The sequence below is a fragment of the Crocodylus siamensis genome, chromosome 4, assembly GCF_052110815.1.
Source record: "Crocodylus siamensis isolate JL-2025a chromosome 4, ASM5211081v1, whole genome shotgun sequence".
Taxonomy (NCBI): Eukaryota; Metazoa; Chordata; order Crocodylia; family Crocodylidae; genus Crocodylus; species Crocodylus siamensis.
Window position 1 is genome coordinate 116,827,282 of NC_143398.1, and position 27,889 is coordinate 116,855,170.

Here is a 27,889-nt window from a genome sequence, read left to right on the forward strand (position 1 = left end):
TAGACTTGAGCAGGAATTTCTTGGTGCCTTATGAACTTACACACTCATTTTAGATATTTGTTTTTAAAAAAGTCTTTGTCTGCATCATTGGTGTGGAAGTCAATCAGTCCAGATTTGTTACAGAGTTACTAATACATTCACATTCCAAAACTGCAAGAGTAGATCAGTCTCCAATTTAATTTGTGCATTTCTGCTGAGGCTCTTAACAATAGTGTAAATTTGTAGTGCTGATTTGTTGACAGGGACAGGTAGCACTAGCTATCAGCTCATTTCTCATTAAATTCACCAGTTTTTATGCTTATCTATCAGTCTCTCTTCCATTCCTGTGCTGAAAAAAGAGATGGGGTCAATTAAACTTTTGGAACTGAGGTGGGGAATTCTTGAATAATTGCAAAATCCTTTCTATTAAAACTCTGTGCCTCCACAGGCCCCCACCATAGAAAATCTGCGTTTTCAACTACATGAAAGTTTTTGCAGAAAGTGTTTGTTTTCTTCAAACATGTTTTTCTCTTTTCATTAGCAAAATTGAAACCAAATCTTCCAGGATTTGGAATTTTAGTTGGTTGATAGATCATTGACATTTTCCAGAGAAAAACAAACCCAAACATTTTTTAACCAGGACTGATTTCCATACCAATACCTACTCTTTCCTCTTTCAGTTAGGAAAGGAAATCCTTTAATTAAATTGATGCAATTCCATTTGCATCAGTATAACTGACTTAAGAATTGCAGTACAACGGAGGCCCTTATATAGCTAAAATAGGGCTATGAAGGGTCATAAGGTTTGTGAAATTCTTGCAAAATTCATACACTCTGAGTTTGCTACAAAGTGTTGCACCCACCAGCTAGAGTTCATTAACCCATGACAATGGATCACAAATCTACTGATAGTTTTTTTTTAAATTATTAGCTGATTTTTTGTCCTATTCCCATGTCTATAACCCTCTTCAGATTTTTAGCTGAATTGACAGAAAAAAATAGGACACACATTATTCTTAAGCCAACATGTATTGTATTGATTTTCTTTCACCCTACCAGCATTTATAAAACATCAGTTAAGTCATAGGGTAAATATAGGAATGGTAATTATAATACTATATGAAGATGTAGAGATTTTTCTAACTAAAAGAACATAGTCTCTGATAATTCTGATGATGTTAGTATCCAGAGATTTCTCTGTGGCCTTCCCCTTCTAAAGAGGAAGTGTTATTTGGGTAAACAGCCATATCTGGACTGAGCAGAACAACCAAACTACCCTCCAACAATTGAAGACTTTACCTCCCAGTCAGGAGTAAACAAGAGATTACAAGATGGTATTCTACTATTAAGCTGCTGTGGCTAAAAATGTGTCAATCAGTCTGGTTTAATACAAAAATATCCTCTTCTTCCTTCTCTTGGCATTGCCCAAGAGGGCCATCCAGAAGTTTAGGAGGAGAAGGAGGCTCAATTAAGATGTTCTTTGTGGATCTGGGGACTTTTCTGCCTCCTTGTTTGTGCATGCATCTGGGTGGCAGTGTACTTCTGGGTAGCCTCCACCTTCTCCTTGGAATGGAAACTCTTGCTGTTTTCTAGTGTTCTCTGATAGCCCCTCTGAAACCCTCATTTTGTCTCTGCAATCTGAACTGTCTCCCTGTTTTTGATTTTTTTTTTGTCCCCTGTAATCAGTGAAGTTTTGGGTTCTTTGCCTCATCCAGCTTAAAGAGGAGGTCTATTTTTACTTTAATGGGTTTTCTTTCATCAGATCCAAAATCATCTTGAAGAGTGTTTTAAATAAGACAAACCACAGTGTATTTTTTTTCATATCTTTAGGAACCTGTTACTGTTTCTTCACATGTAGTGACTATCTCCAGCTTAATACCTGCCACTTTATACAACTGCAGTGTGACTACTTTCAGCCACGATAGCCCTAGCATCCCCGCCTTCATAGCTGTCTCCACTATGGGTAAGCAGAACTTCGATTGTTCTTTGAGCCTTTTAACATTGTTTTGCATATGTTCCAGAAAGCAGAATTAATTTACTTGCCACTGATATGCAGGCAGCAGTGGCTAGAAAGGGGACTTCTACTGTAAATATTTGATATGTGGAAAAACCCTCATTTCGGGGGGGGATGGGGAGGAGGAGGGAGGGAGTGTCTGTGTGCATGTGAATCCACGTAGAAAAGTGCCCCTAAACTTCAGCTGCCACTACTACTTCCCTCACTGCCAATTTTCTCTCCCTCACCACTAAGGGCTGGGGTAGGACAGCACAAGAGAATGTCATTTTTAAATTAGGTTTTATAAATTGTCATCTCTGACTGATGTATTGAAGGAGATTTGTAGAGGAAATAATCTCAGCCAAGCCCAAGCAAAATATGAACAAAGTTCCAGTTACAAGGCTGGGACTCCATGATAAAAAGAAAAGTGCCTCTGCCTCCAAGAGGGAAAAGACAGGAAGGAAAAAACAACTGAACTTCTTTCATAGTCAGAGGCAAGGATTTTCTAGGGTAATATCTTTTACTGGACTAACTATGTAGCTGGGATACAGTTAGACAAGCTTTTGAATAGAAACCATTCCTCCTCAGGTCTAATCACAACAAGCCAGGCACAGCATAGTAAAAAGCAGTAGTGGGAACAGATGAGAGAAATTCCCCTGGGTAGAAGACTCACAGAATATGGTACTAATGAAGCACAGCCCCTCTAACCAGCTCCTGGGGCCTAGACTTGGTATTGACTCAGAAGGAAGATAATTGCTATTGAATCACCATTACCTCTTCCTGTGAAACTCAGCGTCTTCATTAGAATGATCAGATTCTGGTCTGCGTAGGTGATGAGATCAGATGTTTGCTTTCATAACCAATCCTGTCTTATGAGTAATTATCTGACCTAAATGTCAGAGTTCAATGCCTATACTTTGACTAGCATGGAGGTGCTTTAGCTAAAGACTGTTTCTGTAAATATATACTAGCAATATGGATGGTAAGCTCTCCTAAACAGGGAGAATTGTTTCTTGTGTGGCTGTACAGGAGCTAGCAAATGAGGGGGGTTTCTATTTGTATTGTTGCAAAATAGATAATAATAGTGTCCTGTAAAACTAACAATAGGTCACAAGCAGATAAGAATATTTTTAAGTTCAAACTTAGTACTAAATGGAAGAAAATGTTTTGAACCACATTGGGTGCATCTACACATGCCACTATGGTGACCTGGCTACTGAACCATGATTTAGTATTTCCTTTTGGTGTATTGCCTGTACTGTGCTGTACACGTGGTGCATAGTTATTTTTAGCAGCTACTTTGCCGTAGCAGCGTGCTGTACTGGGCAAGTGCTACAGTGACAAGTCACATGGAGATGCGCTCATTATGTATCACTGTAATTCCTTTGATCTCATTTGTATTATACCAGTGAGAATTCATTTTGTACTGAAATTGGAGGTGTCATTGATTATTGTTGGTTTCCAATGCACCAGACATTGGAGTACTTTGCATTTTCCAGACTTCAGGGCATTCCAAACCTATGGGGACATGTGAGATTTGTAGGAGGGGTATGGGAACCACATTGCAAATTGTTAATTCCTTTTTCAGCTACTCGTGCTTGCCTCACCACCAATTCTCTTGCCGGCCTCTATTTCAGCTGCCAGCTTCACTTCCTCCAATACTACTTCTCATCACCAAAGGAAGTGGTGGTGGGGGCTTGAAGTAGGGGTGCAAGAGAATACTACTGGCAAGGGAAACAATGAGTGTGTCTGAAGTAAGGGGTGGGTGTACAAGAGTTCCTAACTTTTCTCTGGTGGAGTTTAAACCCACAAGGGTTGGGAAACAAAATTTAGGTGAATTAAAGTGTATATTTGTATTGGTTCCTTCTCCTCATCTTTCTTTTGACTTGTGTTCTTATGTATTAAGATAAATGAAAATTTGCTTTGATGAATCTTGCAATAATGCCACAATGATGTCATTTGTGTACCTATTAGTCCAAATCCACCTTAATCCCAGTAATGTTTTCTCTCTGTAACTTGCAAAATAGGCTCAGAAAAATGTACACCAATACCATAGATATTGTTTAGAAAAAATAATACCAGTCAAAATTTCTAAACCAAATAACACAGAACCATTTTTGTGTGCGTAGTTACTGAGATGAATCCCAACGTGGTGGTAATCTCTGTGTTAGCCATCCTGAGTATCATCCTGATTGGGCTGTTACTTGTGACTCTTATCGTACTGAGGCGAAAACATCTGCAAATGGCCAGGTAAGTGCCAACTTATACTAATACCAGGAAACTTTAAAAACAAACTTTTACAGTACTGATTACAATATTGAGGTCTATCTGTGCAGTGCATGATATCCTCTGTGCTTACTGCTAGCTTCCAGCAGATGACTTTAGCCATGTCTACCACCTTGCTGACAAGTCCAGGGCCAGGGCCACCATTCAGAAAAAAAATTCTCAAAATTCAGAAAATTGCCCAAGACCAAGTCAGATCTCCTCCAATGAGTGCTGAGGCATACCCAGAGGCCCTTCAAAACTGTCTACTTGGCATAATTGCCAGGCTCAGGTATGGTTGGATTGGGAGCGTGAGGTGATGAGGCTTTTTTTAAAGCCACCTATAAACTTGGAAGAGAAAAAAGGTAGCACGTGTGTGTGTGTGTGTGTGTGTGTGTACAGACACACGTATGTACACATGCACACACATTTATATAAATAATTCCCTTTGTTGCCCTGTTTCTTTTAGCAATATTGCTCCCATTATTCTATGGCTACTCTTGCTGTTGCTCTAAATTATTAGCTTCAATCTTTGTCATTTGGAGCTGTGGAGGGTTTGAGCAATTGTGAATTCAGGCCAATTATTAAGGGCCTAGTATCTAAGCAACCATTTTTTTCAGCCATTGGATTGCTCAAGCTTACTGACTTTTGGTTTAGAAATAAAGTTAGTCTTATGGCAAGTGAAAATTATGATCTTCCAGGAATCTGTGAATTTACCCAGGTTATTTTGCAAACTCCCACAGAATCCTAGGAACATAAGATTAACATTGGTCTATCACATCCAGGATACTTGTTTCCTCAGACAGAGGAAGGCAAGTGTTCCCATCCATCCGACTACTCCCTCTTATAAATCACGCAGTTTCTTTGGACACCTGAAACAGTCCCCTTATGCCCTGAAAAATAAGGCCTTTATTCTGTTGCCAGGAGGTGTTGTCACAGACAGATCTCCTTGTTTTTGTTGCTGCCTGCCTTGCTGAACTGGTGCTTCCCAGCTGGTGCCTCCCAACAGTTTGGGTAACCGGAAGATTTGCAGGATTGGGTCCTGGAGTCTTTGTTCTCTTCTAATTCAGAAACACAGTGCATGTGTGAAATAATGCATTGCATTTTAATTTCCCCTGCCAGGTCAGGAAGCCAAGCAGTTTCACTTCAAAGTGTTACTTTAAGGAGTCTCTTAATTGGCTACCCAGCATGCATTGCATTTATGCATTGCTTTTCCATGCATTCAATGCAAAATGATACAACTATCACCTCAATTTTCACAGAACCCCTTGCAGTGGATAATATGTGGTTTGTTCCTGTTGCACATAACTGGATGTGTGCAAATGCAAACTCAATCAACTCTCTTCCTCAAATGCTTTTTCTTTTACAGTGCCTCACTGACTTTACCATCAAAGATAAAAGACCACAGGCGGAAGGTGGAAAAAAAAAAGCCTAAATTAAATGCAGGGCTGCAATTAATAATAGTTTAAAATAAGCCAACAAAAACACTTAAGTCAGCTTGTATTTGAGGCTCAAACAATTGAGCTGGGCTTCTGGTTAAAGCACTGGACTGAGTCGTGAAATTTGAATTTAGTTTCTTTGCTATATGATTTGCTTTTTCATCCTGGACAAATCATTTGGTTTCAGTTTTGCTCTTTACAAAATGGAGTAAATGTTATTTCCCTTTTTCAAAGGGATATTGCAAGGATAAGTACTTTGATAAGATGCAAATCAAAACTGATGACTGCTGCCATGAACATCCCTAGCTACACTGTAGAATCCATCTGGAAAGTTATTTTTACATCTTATTCTTGGGATTCTTAGAAAGCCTTTTCCCCGGTGGTATGCTCTGCTTCTACAGGGTTATATTCAGACATGGGTTGAGTCCCTGATTTCAGTAAAGCTTCATCTGCTTTACAGCACTTTCCACTAAGGAATGCATGCTGGAAATGTGCATGCTTCACATTAAGTAATTTGAATTATTTATTATATTGATGTTCTTCACAAAATCATAAACAGAAATTATAATTCAGAAATAATAATCTTGTTCCAAATGGTCTTCCTGAAACAGGGAGTGTGGGGCTGGAACATTTGTTAACTTCGCATCATTGGAGAGAGATGGAAAACTTCCATATAACTGGTGAGTGTTTTGCAACAGAACTGTTACACTATGCTTTCCCCATCCTTCTGTCCCTACTACCCATCTGCCTTGCACATTTATTCTTGTGCTCCAGGTATTGATTTCTTATATAATCTCTTTCACGGTCTAAGATGGAGTAACTGTACCTGGAATTTTCTTTCTTTTTGTATTTTATTTCATTGAATGGTGACCAGGAACAGGGCCATGTCTTTTGTAACAATGTATTTTTAGAGGGAAATGAAGGAACCACATAAGCCAGCTGGACTGGATAGCTGCTTCTTTTCTTTCTCTTGGATACACTGGCATATTTCCTAAACCAACAAAGGGATAGAAGGCTGATCTATAAATCCATTAGCAGCTCCATGGAGATATATTTACATCCAGCAGTGATTCTGGTCTTTATAGATCACCAATGAGTAGCTCACCTCACCTGGTGCCATTAGTTAATTCTCCTTTGCACTGCAAGACAAGGTCAAGGCAAATGCTTCTTACAACTTCGTGTTCAGTATTGCTGAAATGCATGGAAGCAAAGTGCTCCTACCTGGGTCTAGAAACCAGCTGTAGAAATAGCAGGGATTGCTTAGTCACCTCATGCCATCAATAGCTTCACCAGTCCATAATAGATGTTCAAGCAAATATATCTATTCTCTTACCTTTTATAGCAAATTGGGCCCTGGTGATTTTCTGCTTTCGCTTCTGATGATGTGATTCTTGTTTTTAATAACCCAGTTGTCCTGCTGACTGATCCAGCATTTTGCTGCCACAGTGACCTGAAGAAAAAGTGTCCATCTTTTAAAGCTATTCAAAATGCAGATAATTAAAAAGAAAAAATCCATAGTGTGACAGGGTGGGTTGGAATGGGAAATATGTACATCACGCTTATACTTCTGGTTCAGTTTGGTTGAGAGCCAAGGAACTAGAAAAAGGAATTAGTGGGTTTGGGTCTGTTTTTATGAGCTAGGGGATATAAACTGCCATCAAGGATGGGATTAAATGGATTGACACTGGACCAAAACAAAGCTTTTGCTAATAAGTACACAAACTGAGCTAACAAGTCCAGCAAATCCTGTCAATATCTCACAGTACTGCTAATTAACTAGATATTAAACAAGCCTTACTCACTTCCTGTAGCTTGAATAGCCGCCAGCTGAATACAGCGTATGCTAATCCCCTGCTCAGCTTCTCATGCTTGATGTATGTTAATGGCAGCAAAGGCTTCTGCTATCAAATCCTTTTCTTGATTAAAGATCGAAGCTTGAATCAAATGATAAACTAGCAACAGATGTTATTAAAAACAGAAGAGACTTTCTTTTGGGGGAGTTAATGATTAGCTTGAGTATATATGGACATCCTTGATTCTTCAGTTGGCATCTGTGAGAGTGCTTAGAGAGATTCCTGCTATGTTCATCATGTGATTCTGGCTTCCGTGAGAGTCTGAAGTGATGTCTTGTTGCCTTTAAAAGGACCTTTGTCTTTGCTGGGACTGCAATAATTCAAATAAAATATTAAAGGATCTCTTTTTCCTGATGAATAGGTTCTCCCCTCCTCCTTCCCCCTACCCTCCTCCCCCATGCATCTGACCATTAAGGAAAATGATTATATAACACCAAAGTTAAGTAGTGTTTATTGTTGTGTAATTATTGCTTTATTTTTTCCATTAATTGAGCATAATAGAATTTACTAGATATTAATAGTTCATAATCATTCACCTTTCCTGCTTGACATAAGATGATGAAAGAAAATAGGCTCAGATTATTTCTCCTACTTCAGTGGGATGTAGGATCAAACAGCCTGTGAAGCCACATTCAGAGACCTTAGAAAGGAAGATCATGTCCTCAACATCACCATTCTGAGGCCAGTGATAGGTCATGGGGAGGGCCGGAGCTATGATTATGAAAGGATATAAGAACATAAGAAGTGTCACACTGGGTCAGACCAATGGTCCATCTAGCTTAGTATCTTGTCTCTGACAGTGACAGAAGTGGATGCTAAACAGGAAAAGTATCAGCCAGATATCTCTAGTTATCTACCCCCTATTCAATACCTTTCTTGGTGTCCACCATTTATTGGGTTAGAGATACTAGAGGAAGCATCTCCAAACATTTTGTTCAATAGCCATCAGCCATTAATTTATCCAGTCCCTTTTTGAACCTGGCTATACTATCTGCCTCTATCACCTTCTGTGGCAATGAATTCCACGAGATACTCATACTATCTCCATAGGGATCCTTTACAACAATTAAGACCTCAGACTCTCATCCTGGAAATACTAAGGCACATGCTGAACTTTAAACACATAGGTCCCATGAATACTGATAATAGTGCCTATAGAGGACACTTAAAAAGATGTTTAAACTGGAGTACTGCTTTCCTACTTCATGCCACCTGGCAGATAGGTTATGGCAGATGGCACCCTTAGCAAGAGAATTCTGTGCAGCATAGATATTGAGTCCCTGTGGGCTCTCAAACAATCTGTGTGGTTCTTAGATCCTACACAGAGCCCTTTGTAAAAAATTCCTGGGAGTTTTTACTCTGTAGGTAGGATTTTCCAGTGTAGAGCAGATGACTTGGGTTAAGGAAAATTACAGCAAAACCAGCTTCGCTTTCACAGAGAACCCAACATCTGTGTTGCAACCTTCATATTAACTAAGTCTACTGAAAAAGTAAGTGGCTGTGCTTTGTTCCTCTTCAAACCAGTTATGTATAGATCATCACTGTTACTTATGAGTTTTACCTAATATTTGTGACAGGTGAATCAGGAATTTGGGCACTTAAGTCCAACAACAGTGCAATAGAAAGTAAGCCTGCCTACCTGCTGAGAGTCTACAGGCATCTAAGTCTGGCAATAAAATTAGTTAAGGCATGGTGAGATGACGTCTAACTACATACCGTTTCCATCAGTTTTCTTACTGATGGAAGTTAACCTCAACCCCCCGCTCTCCTCTGATCAGGGTCAGGAAGGAACAGAGACAGGTGGCTGTTACAGTCCATCATAACTAAGTGAGGGGGAAGCATAGTTACGCCAGGATAGATGCAGATAAATGATACCGACAGTGGTGTAGCTGACACCAATAGAGGTAAGTTCTCAGGAGTAACTCTTCACTGGATTGGGTAAAACGACCTAATTTTTAGGGGTTTACATCATCTATCTGTTATTTTTTTTTATTTTTTTATTTTTTTATTTTTTTATTTTTACATCAGTGTAAGCAATGGTTTGGCCAGCCCCTGGCTCACCTAAAGTTTTGCTCCTAAGAAAGTCCAGAGGTACTGCCATTTGTCTCCATGTGGGATTGCACTAGAGGTGGAAACATACATTACTTTTGTGCCTCCATAAAATGTTTTCCACGAAGTGAAAGCAAACAGACATCCATCCCTACCTTCTGTTGCACTACTAATGTTCAAATCTGTGGCCATGACAGAAGGTACAGCTGCTTTGTTGCAGCCCATGTGTCTGTTTATGGCACAGCCACCCTTGGCAGGGGCTTCAAGGGTTTGAGGAGCCTGGTCCTACACACCCTGGGAATTGCCAGGCAGAATCAGGCCCCTTAAGCCTTGGGAGCATCTGCTTTATTTTCCCACTTACCCAGATGCATCCCAGGAATCTTTGGGGAAAGCAGGGAAATGTGAGGCTTCACCATGACATAGGGCACATTTCTGTAAATGCAGGTGTGATACCTGTGCCAGGGGTTCCCCCACACTGGTTCCAGACATGTGCTCCATGTCAGGGTACAGATATGCACAACAGGGGAGTCCCTCTGCAAGGAACTTCCCCAACGTGCATTTGTCCTTGATTCTTCACATACACTGATGAGAACTGCAGGAGCCTTGGGCTCTTCAGGTGAGAAAGTGGGGTGCCAATATAATTCACATTATCTCTTGGGTGTGGCAGGTTCCGAGTATCCTTTCGAAAATCCCACCGTGCATTCATATGTAGCAATTTGACTTAGCACCCTTATGTCAGTCGACGTTGCTGGAAAACACTGCCTGGATTTTTTCTCTCTTGTACTCTGTACAGTTATTTGCGCTACTGCTGGTGTAGAATTTTACATTTGTGTTGGGCAGGTGTGAATTACTTCACAAGGTGCCAGGCCATGGGATTCCAGTTTTGTGGAAGCTAATAATGTCTATACCTAAGAGTAACAGAGAATTGTTATGCTTGTAGGTGGTTTCTGATATGCAGCTTGCTGATCTCCTGACTACTTCTAGTTGTCTTACTAACTCTCCTCACTTTTTTCATCTTCCATGTATGTTGCCTATTAATGCTCGCAGGCGTAGAAGTGTATTTGCTTTCCTAACTCTGCTACCCTCATGCCTATGGACTGATTATCTTTTGGCATTTTATATTAATCCTTGGTAAGTGATTCTATTTGTATTTCCATTTACAGTTGCTGAATAATGTTCACATTCTAATACATGACCAATATTGTGCCATTCTTGTTGTTATGCTGATTTTCCACATACTGAATACATACTAGAGATGGAATATGTGGGTATCAAAGTACCTGCCTACCCACTTCTGTTCCCTTTTGCCTCTTTGTTTATGCTCCTCTTTGTTTTCCGGTTTAAAAAAATAGCCTTGGGGTGGTCATAACACATTTCATAACTGTCCCATAAACATTTTTTTTGTCACTTCATTACCAACAAAACACGGCTTCTGCTACTGAATTTATCCATCTACTGATTCCCTGATGTTGCCTTCTGCTGTTCTCTACTCGTCCTTGTTTGATATTACCTACCTGCTGGGATCCCAGTTACAAATGCCATTTGTTTTTAAATTCTGCTCCAGCTGAAGTCTTGCTCCAATTCTGCTCCATTAAGGTCAATACGATTTTTTTATGAGGATCAAAAACTGATCCAGAACCTGTACAGCAAACACTTAGAGCTAGCGTTCCCCAACCATATGAAACATATAGTGGGTCACATTATATAGCAAACTTTCCATTTGTAAATAAAAAAAGGGTTCATAAATGATTTGCTTGATATGATTAGTTGATGAATGGCTAATTGCTTAAGTCTAACAGGCTGCTTATACCCATAGCTCCAGCTGACATGTTTTTAATTATCCATTACACATACTGATCATCTTTGTGGTATACTTATAATACATAGCGATCATTTATTAACACTTTTTCTGATACCATTTTAATATCAAATGCAACAAAAATGTTTACTTTCTGGACAGGAGTTTGTCTTCCTTAAGATTTCAAATGTAGATCATACCTTTTGAGGATGGTACTAAAATGAAGAGACACTTTCTTTTTTAATGTTGCCCAAATTGTTCACCTTGACAGTAATTTCTTTGTGAAGTATCATTGCAAGGTTAGGTTAGCCACAGGAATATGTTAAATATGGCTTGCAGAGACCAATTATGTGTTGATGTGAATTGCATGTTTAAAAGAACTAATCTAATTTTGGAGTGGAGCCAGATGAAGTAACATTCATTGTTATTAGAGAAAGGGGCCATGTCTGATTCTGTAGCAACCAGGGGAGTTTTTGCCAGTGACTTCTATAAGACCTCTCCTACACATTACATATATTATGCAATTAACTGGTTAATCATACAATAAATTTAGACCATCCACACACACAAAGTAAGACTGGCAACAAGTAATTATCACATGATAAAAAGAACCAACCAGCTATAAAGTTAGTGCTTGAAAATGTGTAGCAACTCTGTAGCTGGTTTCTATCTAGCTTTAATCTGAGTGTGTAGCAGGGTCCTAAGAACAGGAAGAAACCCTACAAAACTGTCTGGGCCTTATTCCATTAACTTGCAGCATGTGTAGTTATTTTCTTTAGTTCAAAGTGGCTGTAACAGGTGAACAAATCAGAATGCTATTATTTTAGAGCCACTCTGTACTGCTTTTTAAATAACTTCATGCACTGCAGGACAATGGTCAGTCAGTTCTTCATTGTGTTAGACTATTCTTAATGGTGGGTGTATTGCATCTATGATGTAAATGGAATAATGGAACAAAACAATCTTACTGTTTTAAATATCTAGATTGTTGCATACAATTTAGCTATGACATTTGTGAGCACTCAGCAAACCACTCCGAGGCAGAGACAAAGGACTATTTTGAAATACTGAAGGCTTAATAAACATTTTCTGTTTTTCTCATCAGATATGATGTCAATCACCTCCCTTATGGGCCAGTTGAAATGTTCCTTGGAGGAGATTTCTTAGAAATATTCACATCATAAGCAGCACAGAGCTGTGTTAATTTATACTAGATAGAGACAGCTGCAATTTGAATTTTATTTTCATGAAAAAGGGGGAAAATGTATTTTTCATATGGAAGTATTTTAGCTGGAACTTCTAATTTTTGAAGTAATTTCAAGATAATTTTCTAGTGAAATACTTTCAATATTTTCATTTTGGCACAGTATGGGAAATTCAGGAAGCAATAACTTGTTCATTCCATTTGGTTAGTTTAGCAGGCCTGATCAGTATTTTCTAGCACAGGTTAGAAACTATTCAGGATTCATTTGTACATGAAAGTTGACTAGTTAATGTTGTTGCCATTCTCAGCACTGATCACTTTTGTGAAAAATATAGGGAGTTTGTGAGATGTAGTCTAACCCAGTGGTTTTCAAACTTTTTTGTTTGCATACCCCTTTACCTGCAAAATACTTCTGGGCATATCCTGCTTATACCTGACATGCCTCTGCATGTTCGTTCCTTAGGACAGTGACTCTCAACCAGGGTGGTGTGGCATTCTGGGGTGTTTTGAGATGCTGTTAAGAGTACACAGTGTTAGCGCTGTTAGGCATGCAAACATGATTTACAAGATAAACCTGGAGATTACAAACAGGAATCTGTCATGTTAAAGACATTCTGCCTAGTTGTAGTCTTTAGTTTAGTTCTTTTGCAATAGAACTGCTCTATTATTTTTCTGTAGTCAAAAAACTAAGAGCTAGCATTTTTGAGGGGTACCTCTAGTCTAAGAAAGCTGAGAACCTCTGCCTTAGGAAGAGTGTTGACATGCATGTCAATATTTATCAATGCTATTATTCACCATATAATGACCAATCAAAAGTTCCATCACCATTATTAAAATTAGACATGGTAAAGAGCCATGTGCCCCAAGGGGTACACATACCCCAGTTTGAAAACCACTGCTCCAACTTTTTCCAAACAAACTTGAGCCCACACTTCTTACATGTAATAGTAAATAATATGATGGCGGTTAGCATAATACACTTCTTAGTTCTTTTTCTTCTGGGATTATTTTCTGAAATTCATCAGTGCATTTCTTCTGGTCTGCCTCTAGCAAGTTATGAGCTGATCTCTGAATTGTGAAAATTCAGCATATTACATGGCCAGCATGGTTTCTGTGTGTGAGCATATCTGTCTCTGTTTTAAAAAATCTATTCAAATTATCTATGGGACATTACTTATTCATGTTGAAAATCAGCAGGATAATTATTACTGGCTTCTTTGTGGAAGCACTAGGTGACCCATATTCAGATTATGTAGCTTAAATGAAGTTTAATTTTGTCTAATCTGGGCTTGCAGAGGGAAAAGTAGGTTTCAAGGGGTATCCCAAACCTAGCAGCCCAATGAAGCCAAACGTATCTCCATCCTTTTGTTCCTTTAGCCCGAACGATGGCACTAGCTTTCCTCGCAGATAAAAAAAAAGGTGAGGCAGGGCCAAATCTAACTTGATCTGAAATTAAATACTATGCTGCACACCAAAATGGGGTATATCAGGAGCTAATGTGGCCTGATCTCCTCAGGATTATAGCAGGCTCAGGTGCATGATGTGAAATTCTAGCTCTAGAAAACTCAATGACAAAACTCCCTTTGACTGCAGCAAGGTCAGGATTTTGTCCAAGGTCTCTGAACACACTACTTATCTGCATTGTCCTTGTCCCCCATATGCAGGTAGTTCCTTAGAACCACAAAGTGGAACTGTGGGTCTACTGAAGTCAATATAAGTTTTCCTATCAAATGCCGAGGGGCCTAGGTTTTACCCACAATCCTGACCTAAACTTTAAGAAAGTTAAGTAACTTAAGCACATTGAATTCTGATGGAAGCCTGCATTCAAAGATGGGAGCTTTAACAATGATATTTATTTTAAATCTAGCCCACATAGTAAGTTAAAATGAAAAAAGCTGTGTTTTTGTTTTACAGGAGTAAAAATGGATTAAAGAAGAGAAAGCTGACAAAGTATGACATTTTTATATTAATTTTTTAAAATGTGTCACGTTAGACTAAAAAGTAGTGTGTGTGTGGTATAATACTGTACTGTATATTATACTTCATCATTATATTATAGTTACAGAGATAAAAGTACTTCATTCTGGCACATGATTCCAGAAAGCAATTATAATATGTTTGAAAACAAATAGCAAATCATAACTACACTAAATCAAGAGTACCATGGATTTTATTTAATTTTCTCAGCAGCGAAATTATGGTAAAATTGCTCCTGACTGGCAGTAAATTAACCATCATGGAAAGGATCAATTATCCTAACTTCACAATTTCAACAGGGCTTTTCCTTAGTAAAAACTGACAAACTGTGAAAAAACTGGAGAAAAGTCATTTATGTTACTACAGTAGTGTAACTGGGACATGGAGTGGGGCAAGGAAGAGGAGGAGGGTCACTGGGGCAGCAGCCCTGGGCCCCACTTTTGTGGAGGGGTGCAAAAATAGTCATTACAGCAACAGTGGCTGATCACCAGGGATCTTGGTTTTCTCTGATAAAAAAATCTCAAATTTGCTGATAAAACCCCCAAAATCCGTTATTAAAATTAAAGACTTCCCACACCCCCGACCCTGCTGGTGCCCCTCAGGCCATGCCCCTCCCCCTTTCCCTTTCCACCTCCCTCCAGAAAGGGTTGGGGGTTTCCTGCCCTTTTTGCAAACCGCTTTTGCAGGCTGGAACTCAGCCCGCCTGCAGAGCTCTTTGTAAAAGCAGGAAATCTGTGGGTTTCTCTGCCAATCCATTTTTCTCTGATTAAAAACAGGAAATCCATGTTTTTCTCTGTTTTTCCATGGGAAATGAAAACCCTGGATCCTTGTTGATCACTCCATTTTGACTGGCACCATGGCAGCCCTGGGCATCATATGTCAGCCCAGGGTACAGAGCTGCCTGGCATGCCTCTGTATTACTGTTCTTTCCCCTTGATGTCATACTCTGGTGGCAGTTATTGCTGGTATAATAGATAATTGTTGCTAACCAAGCGTGATAAGATGGGCTCCTTGGGGCATATTGCTTCAAGTAAATGAAAAGATTTTTGTGTACATGCTTCATTCAGCATTTTGTAAATTAGAACATGCTAATTAGGTGATAGAAACTGTTTGCCAGTCTTTCATTATTCAGGTTATTAGTTTAATTACTTAGCCTTCATGTTCATACAACATGTCTGGAGTAAGGGCCAGGTCCTCATCTGATGTAATCAGGCCTAGCTCTGTTGCAGCTAGACCAGTTTACAACAATTTAAAATCTGGCCCAATATAGCTATATGGCTGGGTATGTTGACACTCCATTGTCTCCAGTGGCAGTTGTGCTAGCATATACTAGAACAAAATTTGGCTTCTGATAGGAGCCACCTGCTCTTCTATAAGACAGCAGTGTGAATAATCATTACATGGAGGCTCAGACATTTGTTGAACATATTTTACAGACCTTCTCTGCCCCAAATAAAGATCTGTTTGTAAAAGGACCCAAATGTGAAACCCATTAATGGCTTTCATGATTACCGATTGTATGAAGTTTGAAAATTTCTGTTTATGAGGGAGCTTTTCACCTGTGAAAGGAACTTTTTATGTCATTAATGAAGTCTAAATGATGTGCCTTTTCTGCACTGTAGAAAATATCATCATATTGGAATTAGAGCTGGGTCTGAACTATAGGCCTGGAAATGACCAAGCATTCTAAGGATTTGAAATGTAAACCAAGATCTGGATCCAAATATGCCATGCAGACTCATTTTTAACTGAAACAAAAATTTTGGTCAGGCCTATCTGTTTTGGGGGTTTGGAAGCTGAGGGGAAGCAGCTTCCCCCACTTTGCCATCCATAGTCCTGCATTCTGTGTCAGCCAACATTTCTTTTGGCCTCAGTGGGTGCATCTACATGAGACATTTACTGTGGAGCTCACTAATTAGCTCTGTAGTAAACATTGTGCACTTACTTGTACACCTCTATTAGGCTGAAATAAACTAATTAACTCCACAGCAGGATAGTACTTGTAAATACAAGTACTATCCTACTGCACAGTTTTTTACTCTGTAGCACCACGTGTAGACACTGCTTAGCTGACTAGGTCAGGATGTTTCAGTGTGGGGGCTGCCTGCCAAAGCACCCTCATGCCCCAGGCAGCCCCTCTCATTGAGCCAGGGAAGGAGCATCCCTGTGCTGCCAGGTTGACCCCTGCGCCCCGCCCCCCACCCCCCGGACTCCCTACCAGCTGGAACTGCTTTGACCTGACTCAGTGTGCTGTGGTCCCAAGTGCATGTGTATACTCGGTGCCTGGGAGCAATGAATTCTTGTGTGGTAAACTCCAGAGTTTATTGCCTCTCATTAATATGTTTGTGTAGATACACCCAGTGAGAATTTTGCCTCACTAAGGAGTGCAGGATTTACTTTACCATCATGGATTAATTAACCCTAACAACTACAACTCTTTGTATCGTCTATGCAGCTACCAGCGTGGGTCAAATTTGTGCTTTTTGGGTACATGAGCATAAGATTTGTGTAAATTCTGTCCAGCTACAATTATTCCATAGAGTGGAATATTAAAAAGTTGTATTAAGTGAACTGTCAGTGCTCCAAAACAAAGCAAGCCTGTCTAGAAAAGCAATCTCTCTTCTGTGTTTCTTGACAAGCCCTGTCCAGTTGGATGACTTCGATGGCTACATCAAGGACATGGCTAAAGATTCCGATTATAAATTTTCTCTGCAATTTGAGGTAAATATATGGAGAGTTCTTTCTTTCCTGAATGTTGTGCCTAAATTAGATATCTGTAAATATTAGGAATTTGTTAATACTGTATTTTACTTTGTAAGTTTTGCAAAACTACAGGAATTTAGTGGTGTACTTGCGGTATGCAGGCTCATGTCTTTTTTCTAATATAATGCTGCTTAGCAGTCTAAGCCGAACCAGGTTTATTTTTAACTTGAATATGAAGTAACAGCAACATTTCCTGGAACAGAGACACCATGAATTCATTGGTCTTGTAGAAATACTTTGTTTCCCCAATGTCCAAAAGTCAAATGTCAAGTGAGAATGAAAGGGAAGTACCAATGCTGGTTGAAATTCTGGCTCCATTTAGTTTATGACAAAACTCTCTTTCACAGCGTCAGCAATACATGCGCTGTTCTCCTAGACAAAATGTTTTGCTTCCTCTTGCTTATGTTCATACATTGCAGAATATGTTAGATAGAATTATTTAAGGAAATTAATACAAATATATACACATATAGTATATTTTTTCCCTAAAAGTCATATATATATATATACAGGTTTCAAAAGCAACTGATATTTGTAAATACTTGAAGAATCTATCCTTTACTAAAGACTGACCTGGAAATCAAATGAATAACCTGTCCCAGAAAAGGTTATGTGGTTCCTGGCTTGAGACTGTATTTCGTAATTCAGGGAGTTATCTTTTCACTCATTCTTTATGTATATAGAAGATGTTTGGATCAAGGACCAGGTCCTTAATTCTATGTGAGCCTCTGTGAGGAGTGACAGTAACAGCAGTTGCCATCTGACAGCTATTCAGTGGAATGAGTTTGGTAGATTAGTCCCATATCACTACTTCAAGTAGAAGTAATTGTCAAAAATATTGATGGTCTCAGCAGGGCTCCTGCAAACTGAATAGGCCTGGGGTCTAAACCTACTCCTACTCCTAGAGTAGGTGTGCGATACATTGATCTGAGCTTACAAGGGAACTTGCCATATCTATAATGTGGGTAAATTTGAGGTCTCTGGAATGTGTCACAAGCATTAACTTCAAAACCAATTATTTTGCAAGTGTCTAAAATAGATTTCAAATGTTAAATTAACTGTAGCATTTTTCCTGCTGTCACATACAGGAACTGAAACTGATTGGCCTTGACATACCCCATTTTGCTGCTGACCTTCCCATGAATCGATGTAAAAATCGTTATACAAATATCTTGCCATGTGAGTACAGTGTTTGCAGATGTCTGCTAATGTCTCTAAAGAGGTGGGGAAAAGAAAAAAATGTGGACTCGTGGCATCTGAGTAGATTTTACAGCACATAAAAACCTGCTCTAAAAAGCGCTCTCAGAAAGATACAGGGCAAGCCATGCTTTTTCCTAGTTTTAAAAGAAGGTAGCTTTCTGCTTTATATTAGCCATGATGGAAAATGAAAACTAATAGATCATTTCTACTGATGCCTTTCTTTTTTATTTTTTCTATAGTTTTAGTGAGATAAAAGAGGCAGGGCAGTTGAAGAGAGCTCTATGTTGCAATGTGCTATCCATGTGGAATGGACATTGTTCATAGTATTGAACACTAGCTGTTTACATTTTTTCTTTGTTATACTGCAGAGTGCTCCATGGCTTGTGATGAGTCAATGTCTCTACATTTTTTTTCTTTTTTGCAGATGACTTTAGCCGTGTCAGATTAGTTTCAATGAATGAAGAAGAAGGTTTGGACTATATTAATGCCAACTATATTCCTGTAAGTTACAAGACTCAAATCAACTTGAAGATTAAAGACCTGCATAGGAAAATATTATACAGAAAGTGGTGAAAAAAGCAAAATCTCTTGACAGTTTTGTGACTATTCAGAAAGCATAATTCCAGCTTGACTCATTTTTTGTCTTTTGTGAAAGGTTACGGGGCTGATGAAAAGTGCTAATTTCATGAAGTAAATTTTGCCGGAGTAACACGCATCCCAGTATAGCTGGGAAGAAATTGTTTGGAGCCCAAGGGGAAAGGTTAAATTCTAAACTGCTGTTCTCACTGTCGAGGATCTTTCCCAATACTTTAATCTATCAGAAATAAAGTCAGTGAGCCCCACTGTCAAAGTCTAGGCAAGATGCACATAGCATAGATGGTTGCAAAGATGGCTTCCATTTGCTCTGACCCAAGTGCTGTTCTGTACATGGCTTATTCCCTCCGCTGTGTGGACCAGCAGTTTAACAACTCATTGGAATACTTCATAAGACTTTTAGGGAAAAAATGAAGAACACTGTGTTCAGCAGAAACTATATGCCAGGATGTCAGGGGAAATGCCAATCTTGTGAAAAAGTGCTGTGGTTTCTTGAATAACTGTAAATAGGTCGCGTTTCTGTGTTTATCGTTCTCAGCTGAAACAGCTTTAGCAGCTCATTGCCACACAGCTTCATGCAAGGCACTTGTTTCAGTTTTAAAAGGGAAAAGCATTATTTGTTGCTGAAACAACACTACCACTTTGTGCTGACAATATATTGACTTTAGTTACTTTCAAGATGTGGTAACAGCACAGACATAAATGATAAAGCTGTGGGCTCTATATGAAATAAAGAAAGGAAAATATGCTTCTGATACTTTAGGTCCAAAAACTAGTGTGACAATTTTATAATAGCCAAGTAGGCATTACAGTCTTCTCTTCTGCAACTGCATTCTTACGCCTTAGATCAAGGAAATCAAAGATCCAGCCCATGGAGCCCCATCATCTGGTCCCCAGTACTGTTTAAGCCCCCAGTGTGGGTTTAAGCTGACCCACATGCTGCTGGAACAGCCCTGAATACAGGGTCTGGGATGTGCACCACCTAGCACCCACTCTGGAATCTGCCCTATATGTGGCACCCACTGTAGGACTCACAGCACAAATGGTGCCTGCCCCAGCTAGTTGGTAACCCATTCCTCATGCAAGAACCTTGTTCCCATCCAGTCCAGGCTGCAAATGGCACATATCCTGGACCAGCTGGGAGGGCACTGTGCGGTATGGTTCCTGGACTGGCAAGAATGGGTGTCATATGCAGCACAGGTCCCCAGGTAGCTGGAGCAGGTGTGTGGCACAGTCCTGTATTGGGTTGTGCCCAGGGCAGGTTGTCAGACCCAATGACCTACTGAGGTCCCTTCCAACCCTAACATCTATGAATTTATGAGGAAACAGCATTTGCACTAGATCCGACATGTGGGGAAAAGGATGGGGAGTAGGGAGGTCCATGGGCCTGATCCAGCCTGTGGACCATGCTAGCACCCCTCATTCAGCCTCCAGGGTTTGACACTAGATTTATTTAATTTTGTGGGCAATTATATTACAAATACAAATATTTTTCCCAGTTTATCTTACAGACATAATATGTTAGTTTTGGGTTATCTTGATGATTGCTTTCCTACTGCTTAACTCCTAGAAGTTTCATCTAGAATCTTAGGATTAAAGATTTTTTTTTTTTTGGTGGACATAAAAATGTACCACAACAACTCTATATACTCCATACAAAACAAAATTATATGTAAGTTATAGTCTGGCATAGCCATAGCCCAATTTATATAGGAACATACTGTGTCTTGAATGTATCTTTCATATTTTTTCAGTCTCTAATGACATGAAGTAACCTTCCAAACTCAGCTCTCCTAACAAAGATCAGGAAATGTTGTTAACTACCAGAAGCTAAAATAGTATCTCGTTACATCTTGTATTATTTACAGTGTGTCTTTTCTACAATAAGTGTGCCAAAAATTTTTACAAACTGGCAGAGGGACAGCAACAGGTATAATTTATTTCAAATGCATTTCAGGCTTAGTAAATTACAACTGCTTGAAGACCTTTTAAGCTTATGGCTGTTTTAGGCATAAGATTAAAGGATTTTTTTTTTACTGAGTTAAACCACAATGTAGCAAATATATATTTACATTCTCTCTCATCACAGCTCAACAGACCAACCCCTTCCATTTAATACCATAATTAAAATAATCATAGATGCTGCTTAATTTAAATGGTGGAATAAGCAAAGTATAAGGATAGTTATTTTACTTGGGCACCTAACAGAAACGTAAATTATTAAACCCCTGAATTTATTTTCATTGTTTAATTTTTACACTTCTTTCACTTTGGACTGAATTTACTAGGTCAGTTTTTACCTTTTGTCAGTGAACAACTTCGATTTTCAGGTTTTCCTATGGTATTTGGTCTCAACCGCCTTAGAAATGTTTTGGTCCACAAAAATGCACTGAATTACCATATTTACACAAATATAAAATAATCTTGAATATAAGACAGACCCCCAATAATTAGATTCTATACATGGAAAAATTATAAATTTGCTATAGGTGTCCAGGTATAGACTCTAATTATTGGAAAAATGCCTTGAATTTGTGACCTTTCCACTACTACAGCAGGGGAAATAAACCTGGGGAGTCAGATAACCCCCTTGCCCTCTGTCTCCCCCTCAGCTTCTTCCCCCTGCCCCCTTTCCTCCTTTCTCTCAGACTCTGATCTCCCTGATCACATGGAAGTGAGGAACACATTTAAAAAGACTGATCTTGAAATAATCATACCTGAAGTATGTTGCATATAAATAAATTATTATGGGCACCCATAGACTTAATTCATCCAGAATTGACACATTTTGCCTTTTTTTAAATGGTTGCAAGTTTTAGCACAGGTACTCCATAAACACACTTTAGGCAGAACTCTTGTACTGACATAAATATAGTACTTAAATATAGTATAATCTATGCCTGATATTAGCCTAAAGCTAAGATGGTCATGATTTACCATTGAGTTCATTAGGCTGGGCCCCAGCAAGGTCAACAGAGTTTCAAGGCATGGTGACCCCACAGCTCAGCACTACTCAGTATGTGTGTGTACTCCAGAAACCCACTAAAAGGATCCATGTGCTAGTTAGTCCTCCACTCAGAACTGAAATAGGAAGTTCTTGGCATGAGTCCTAGGATCCTCCAAATATTTATATACAGGTGAGGTGCAGGGCAACCTGGTCTGGCTGCACCTCATGCGTGGTGGGACCTCACTAATCAAATGAAACAAGAGGGCAACAGAGGATTCTGGGTAAATTGTTTGGGGCCCCATTTGGTGATGTTTGCTAGGCTTTTAAGCCTGCTGAAGAAACAGGGATATTGGAAATGGGAAAATAAGGTGCAGCTTGGCTTTAGGAGTGAAGATGAAGTAAAAATGTATTCAATATAGTGGCTCACCATGACTTTAAAAAGAGTCAGCTCTGAGGAAGACTATGCACAATGGATACTAATGTGTATCTTGTTCAGGTGGACTGTAGTAAATTGTTGTGGTAGGTTCCCATCATCATACTGAATGTAGCATTTCTGGCACCATGGGAGGAGTGCTAGGGTTGGCTTTGGTTCTCCCAGCACTGACTTGGTATCATAGTACTTCTGGTGTGGGGACACACACACACACACACACACACACACACACACACACACACACACCCCTATTCCCATCAGTATGTTTGCCCCATATTGACCATGTGTTTTATAGTCATGCTTAGCACTGGCTGCACTTAATCACTTTCATAGGTGTTATCTATTACTAAGCACATACTGCTTTTGGCAGCAATTTAATGATCGTCAGTGTATTTAGACAAGAGGTTTCCAGGTATGTGATTGTAAGAGGAGGAGTTTTTTTCCTCATGCTAACTGGGGGGAGGAAAAACCTTGTCTTGTATTTGAGTAAGTATAGTACATTTTAAAAATCATTAAATAGTTCTTAACATGAAGAAACTGCTTGAAGTATAAACTGATTTTTTAAACATTCAAAACATAGCTTTAAAAGATGTGTGTACACATATTACCTACACATACATATATACAGGCACACACAGAGAAATAATATACTCAGGAAAATATATGTTCTGAAGGACTTGTGAAATGAAGTATATTACCTTGTATCTATTTTTTAGGGCTACAACTCACCACAGGAATATATTGCAACCCAGGGGCCATTGCCAGAAACAAGGAATGATTTTTGGAAGATGGTCCTCCAGCAAAAATCACAAATTATTGTTATGCTCACTCAATGTAATGAAAAAAGAAGGGTAGGTAACTTAATCCTATGTGCATTTTGAAATGAAATACTTAACATCTGTGGGTTTTTGTATTGTTTTCAACACCAACTGTGATAGCACAAGATCTTCAAAGTCATTATCCTCCAAAACTCCCAGCAAAATCAATGGGAGACCCTAAATTAAACTCATAGTTTGTTGGGTTTTTTTCTGGATTGAGACCATATTTGTTTCTTGTACTTGGTGCAATTATCTGTCTATTCTATCTGGTTAATACTAGAATATAAATAGATTATTTTAATGATTAAACATCTTAAAAAAAAATAGCAAATTTTCATGGTGATGGGTAAGAAGTATAGATATAATTCTGCATCCACATATGAGTTTTCTGAAGTTCTTGTGTAGTGGAACTGTCAGTTGACCTTGGTCCTATCACTAATACAGTTAGCAGATGTATAGTTGACTACAGTGGTAAATACATATCCTTTAAAATTATTAAGGGTCAATGAGAATAGTTAAAAAGTCTAACTATAAACTAAATTGTTCAGGGAACTATTCATGTTTTGAATCAAGGCTGGTAGCAAACGTAAAATTGTTACTATCAAATGGCTTTTTTCTAGACTTTCTGTAATAAATTGGTAATCCCAAATTAGTATCTACTTTACGTATAGTCATCCACATGACCAAAGCACAAGTATATGTTACGGGTATTTTAATAACTGGGTCATCAACAATGTTTAGCTGTGTAATAGTGACAAGCTAGGTTTGCTTTTTGTTTGTAATTTTTCCCCCCCTAATACTAATTGTTAAGTATAACAATGCAGGTAATATAGCGTGTCCATTCATGTGATCCTGGATATGTTAATAGATAATAGCTTGGTGTTCTCAATATGCTGCTGACACCCAAATGTATGTTGTTCTTCCCCAACTGATCTGACAATGCAGTTTAGTCCCTAGTTAAAACAAGGGCAGAGGTGAGAGCTAAAGCTCATCCACAGATGGGACATTGTTACTGGCCATTCTTTGGGGTTTGACTCTTGCAGTGCACTGGGGTAGAACAGAGTAGCTTGCTTAGTTAGTGGGGCACCATACGGGGTGCTCCAGGTTGTGCACTGGCTGTCCATTGGTCTCTAGAGACTTTTGTACAGATGCTTGCTCTGGGCAGGATTATCTCTGATCTGTGTTACCTGTCTTGAGTCCCACTAAGGTGTAGCAACGTTAAGCTACACCTTAGTGTAAACACTCTATCCACCCCTTGCCCCCCATTGTCCTGTGCCCCTTCCGCTGGCCTGAATATATGAGTGCGCCAAACTCGAGCTAGCACTAACATCGATCAATGTTTGTGCAGCGCTCAGTGTAAGATGTAACAAGGCCCTGAGTGATTGTTCTCCCCCTTTGCCATACTGCCACAACTGCAGTCAGCTCCCCTTTATGCAACAACCATCTAGCTCCCTGTCATTACAGAAGAGAACAGGAAGCTGGCAGGAGTTTCCTCTGAGAGAATCTGGACCTGCTGTCCCCTCCACACGCATCTGAAATGGCCCAAATTGGTGCCCTTACAGGGCACACAGCAAAAGTTGTAAGACCAGGCCTGGAGAAGGTGAAGGTGTATTCCTTAGACAATTGACACATGAACAGCTTATCCTGTGACCCTTGCTAATACCTGCCTCCATGCAGGTCTTGAGCATTCCCCATATTTTCATATGCACAGCACACCTATCCATGCACAGCACACTCATCCATGCACAGCTGCTGCCTGCAATATTGCTCTGTGTTTTATGCCTTGAGTTTCATGTCTTGTGTGTCCTGAGGCCTGACCTCATGAAATGGGCATATGGAGATTCCACGGAATGTATTTTAACACCTACTGAGGTTTCGTTGTATTTGCACGTACTGTATGATTACGGTCTCTGGAACCTTGACGGGTGGTTTTATTATTTTAAGCTTAAGTAAGTACTATCATTTTTCTTTACATTATTGGCAAGCATATTTTTGTTTCTTTACATGTTTAATCTTATTTATTAGATTTTGCCATCTTCTTCTTTTGAGCTATTGAAACTCCTTCCTTCAGGGGGTCAACTACCTACAGAGAATCTAAGAGCTTCCATTCTTTTCCCATAATGACACCACTTTTCAGAAGCACATTTCTGCTGAGTGTTTATGTGCATCTGAGCTTGAGACCTGTCACAGCAAATTTTTTTCACTTGCTTAAGTGCTGTGTAAAATTCAGTTGTGTTACTTTTCAAACCTGAGGCTGAATACATTTTAATTGAACTGCTTTTTCTTTTTCCTTCCAGGTGAAATGTGATCATTACTGGCCTTTTACAGAAGAGCCTATTGCCTATGGGGACATCACTGTGGAGATGCTCTCAGAGGAGGAACACACAGACTGGGTTTATAGGAATTTCAGAATAAGCTATGTAGGTGAAACTGAACAATGTATTGCTGTGTAAATGGCGGGGGGAGGGCATCCTGTAAAAATGTTATCCCTAGCACCAATACTCCAAAATTTGGGGGGCATTTTAGGTCTGTAATTTTGGAGAAGCAACTAAAAGAGAGAGAGACGAAATACAAAATATATGTATTGGTTTTGATTCTATATTCCCTTGAATTACAAAAGGTGTTCAAAATTCAAAGGTCAGAGGATTGGACTCTTGTTCTTCTAGGCATTCTTCACAAGAACAGAAAATAAAAAGCTGTGGCTCTAATTCAGTTTCTAGTAAACAACTGTCCATATCACAAAATCTAACACTGTGATTTTCACACCTGCCAGCTTGTAGTGCAAAAGAGCAATGATGGTGCCCTGACTAGACGGGGGGATTTCAGCAGGTTCCTTAGCTAGCGTAGAGCTGACAAAACAGCACATGGTAGAAGTGAATCCTATGGTAGAGTAAGTATTGACTGGGACTTGTAGTCACTGCTGTAATACAAATAATTATGATGATGCTTCATTTGGAGATCATATTTAAACAGTGTTTCTTGTTTGCCCGATATATCAAAGGGTGGTCTTTTTATCATTCATAAACAGTTCAGGACCTGGAAATATAGAGGTTGAACATTATTGTTTGTAAAGCAGACAACTGAAACAGTCTCAGCATTTTCTTAATGGCATGTCCTAGCAATGATGAAATAGAGTTTAACCCATTCCCTATTGCTGCTGTAATAGAACATTTTGCTGCATTATCCGGAAAGGCAAAAAAAATGGGAGTTTACCATACATGTCAGTCTTGACTTCCTGTGCTTCACTCTCAAAGTATCACAGTGGACCACATCTAAGGATAAGAGGGACAAGCTCAAGAATGTAAAAAAAAAAACCTGAATAAACTCCCCAACCATTCAGATGTCGTCTTGGCATTTTTCTCTGTTTTTGCATACTTTTTGTTTGGGGGTCAGCAAATCCATTTGTAAGATATTTTCAGCCTGGTCAAGACTGGACTGTACTTCAACTTTCACAAGAACATGAAGTTTCCAAATCAAAGGGGTTCAGATATCTGAGCTTTCAAGTGTTCTCTTCTGTCTCCCAATATTTTGAATTGCACATGTAATTGGAGAAGCCGTGACTCGAACTAGTGCATTAAAAAGGATGCTTGCTCTAATATAGTTTTGAACTTCATTCTATGGAAACATACAGCATTAACTATATGCCCTTTAGCTGTTAAGAAGCTGTCCTTAGCTTTGTTAAGGTATTTCCCTGGCCTATTGCTCCTTTCACTTAGAGTTAGTAGAAATTTTTGAATGGCAAAGCTTTTTCATTAGAAGTCCTTTTTCTCAAATAGTGATTTTTCCATTCTGTCCCCTCCCCCTCAGAAAATTCATTTTTATTATTTTTTATTTTCATTGAAACCTGAACATGAAAAATCCCGTGTTTCTGGCCTTTCCCTTTTTGCATGGCAAAATCAAAAGGAAAATGATGAGGGAAGGGTAAAAGGAAAAATGGGGTAAAAGAATGGAGAAAGTAGAAGCTGCAAAATGATGCAGTTCATGATTTTAAATAAATGCAGTCTTATTCCTTTTGAATGCTAAAGAACATAAATTATTTTGAAAAATAAGATCTTTACCACTTTTACCATTTGCATTTATAAATGTGTTTGTCAGATTGAATGTGATTACATGGAAAAAAACTAATTGGGGTATGGTATTATTTTGTTTTTCCCCATAGGCTGATGAGGTGCAAGATGTAATGCATTTTAACTATACTGCCTGGCCTGATCATGGTGTCCCCACCACAAATGCTGCAGAAAGCATCCTGCAGTTTGTACAGATGGTCAGACAGCAGTCCACAAAGAGTAGGGGGCCCATGATTATACACTGCAGGTAAATGCTTAAGATTCCATTTTCTTTCATTTTACAGTATTTCAAATGCATTATCATTGACTCAAGAGGGCTATCATTTCATATTATAGCCCCAGTTGTAAGGATGTAGTTATTGTGATACATAATTTTTCAAAGTTGAGTGTTACAGGCCAGATCTTTAGTCAGCATAAATTGGAGCAACTTCACTTGAAGTCAGCTGGGCTAATTTATATCAGCTAAGGGACTTCCTCTGCTGTATTTCCCTGTTCTGTTTTTTGGAAGTCAGA

General features: G+C 39.1%; 1 protein-coding gene across 4 annotated transcripts in view; it reads left to right on the top strand.

Moving 5' to 3' along the window:
- Positions 1–27,889, top strand: part of PTPRO (protein tyrosine phosphatase receptor type O) — a 263,577-nt gene that overhangs the window by 209,472 nt on the left and 26,216 nt on the right. For 3 of the 4 annotated variants that reach the window (XR_016441869.1, XM_090043530.1, XM_090043532.1), the window contains 11 exons: positions 1,810–1,942; positions 4,102–4,222; positions 6,285–6,353; positions 10,623–10,706; positions 14,492–14,527; positions 17,194–17,275; positions 18,406–18,496; positions 18,942–19,018; positions 23,208–23,342; positions 25,607–25,729; positions 27,469–27,623. Coding sequence is in view for 3 of the 4 variants with exons in the window: in XM_090043530.1 (XP_089899656.1) it covers positions 1,810–1,942; positions 4,102–4,222; positions 6,285–6,353; positions 10,623–10,706; positions 14,492–14,527; positions 17,194–17,275; positions 18,406–18,496; positions 18,942–19,018; positions 23,208–23,342; positions 25,607–25,729; positions 27,469–27,623 (1,106 nt within the window). In the remaining variant the exon portion in view is untranslated. The remainder of the gene's footprint in view (positions 1–1,809; positions 1,943–4,101; positions 4,223–6,284; positions 6,354–10,622; positions 10,707–14,491; positions 14,528–17,193; positions 17,276–18,405; positions 18,497–18,941; positions 19,019–23,207; positions 23,343–25,606; positions 25,730–27,468; positions 27,624–27,889) is intronic. The other variant, XM_090043531.1, reaches the window with a different exon arrangement.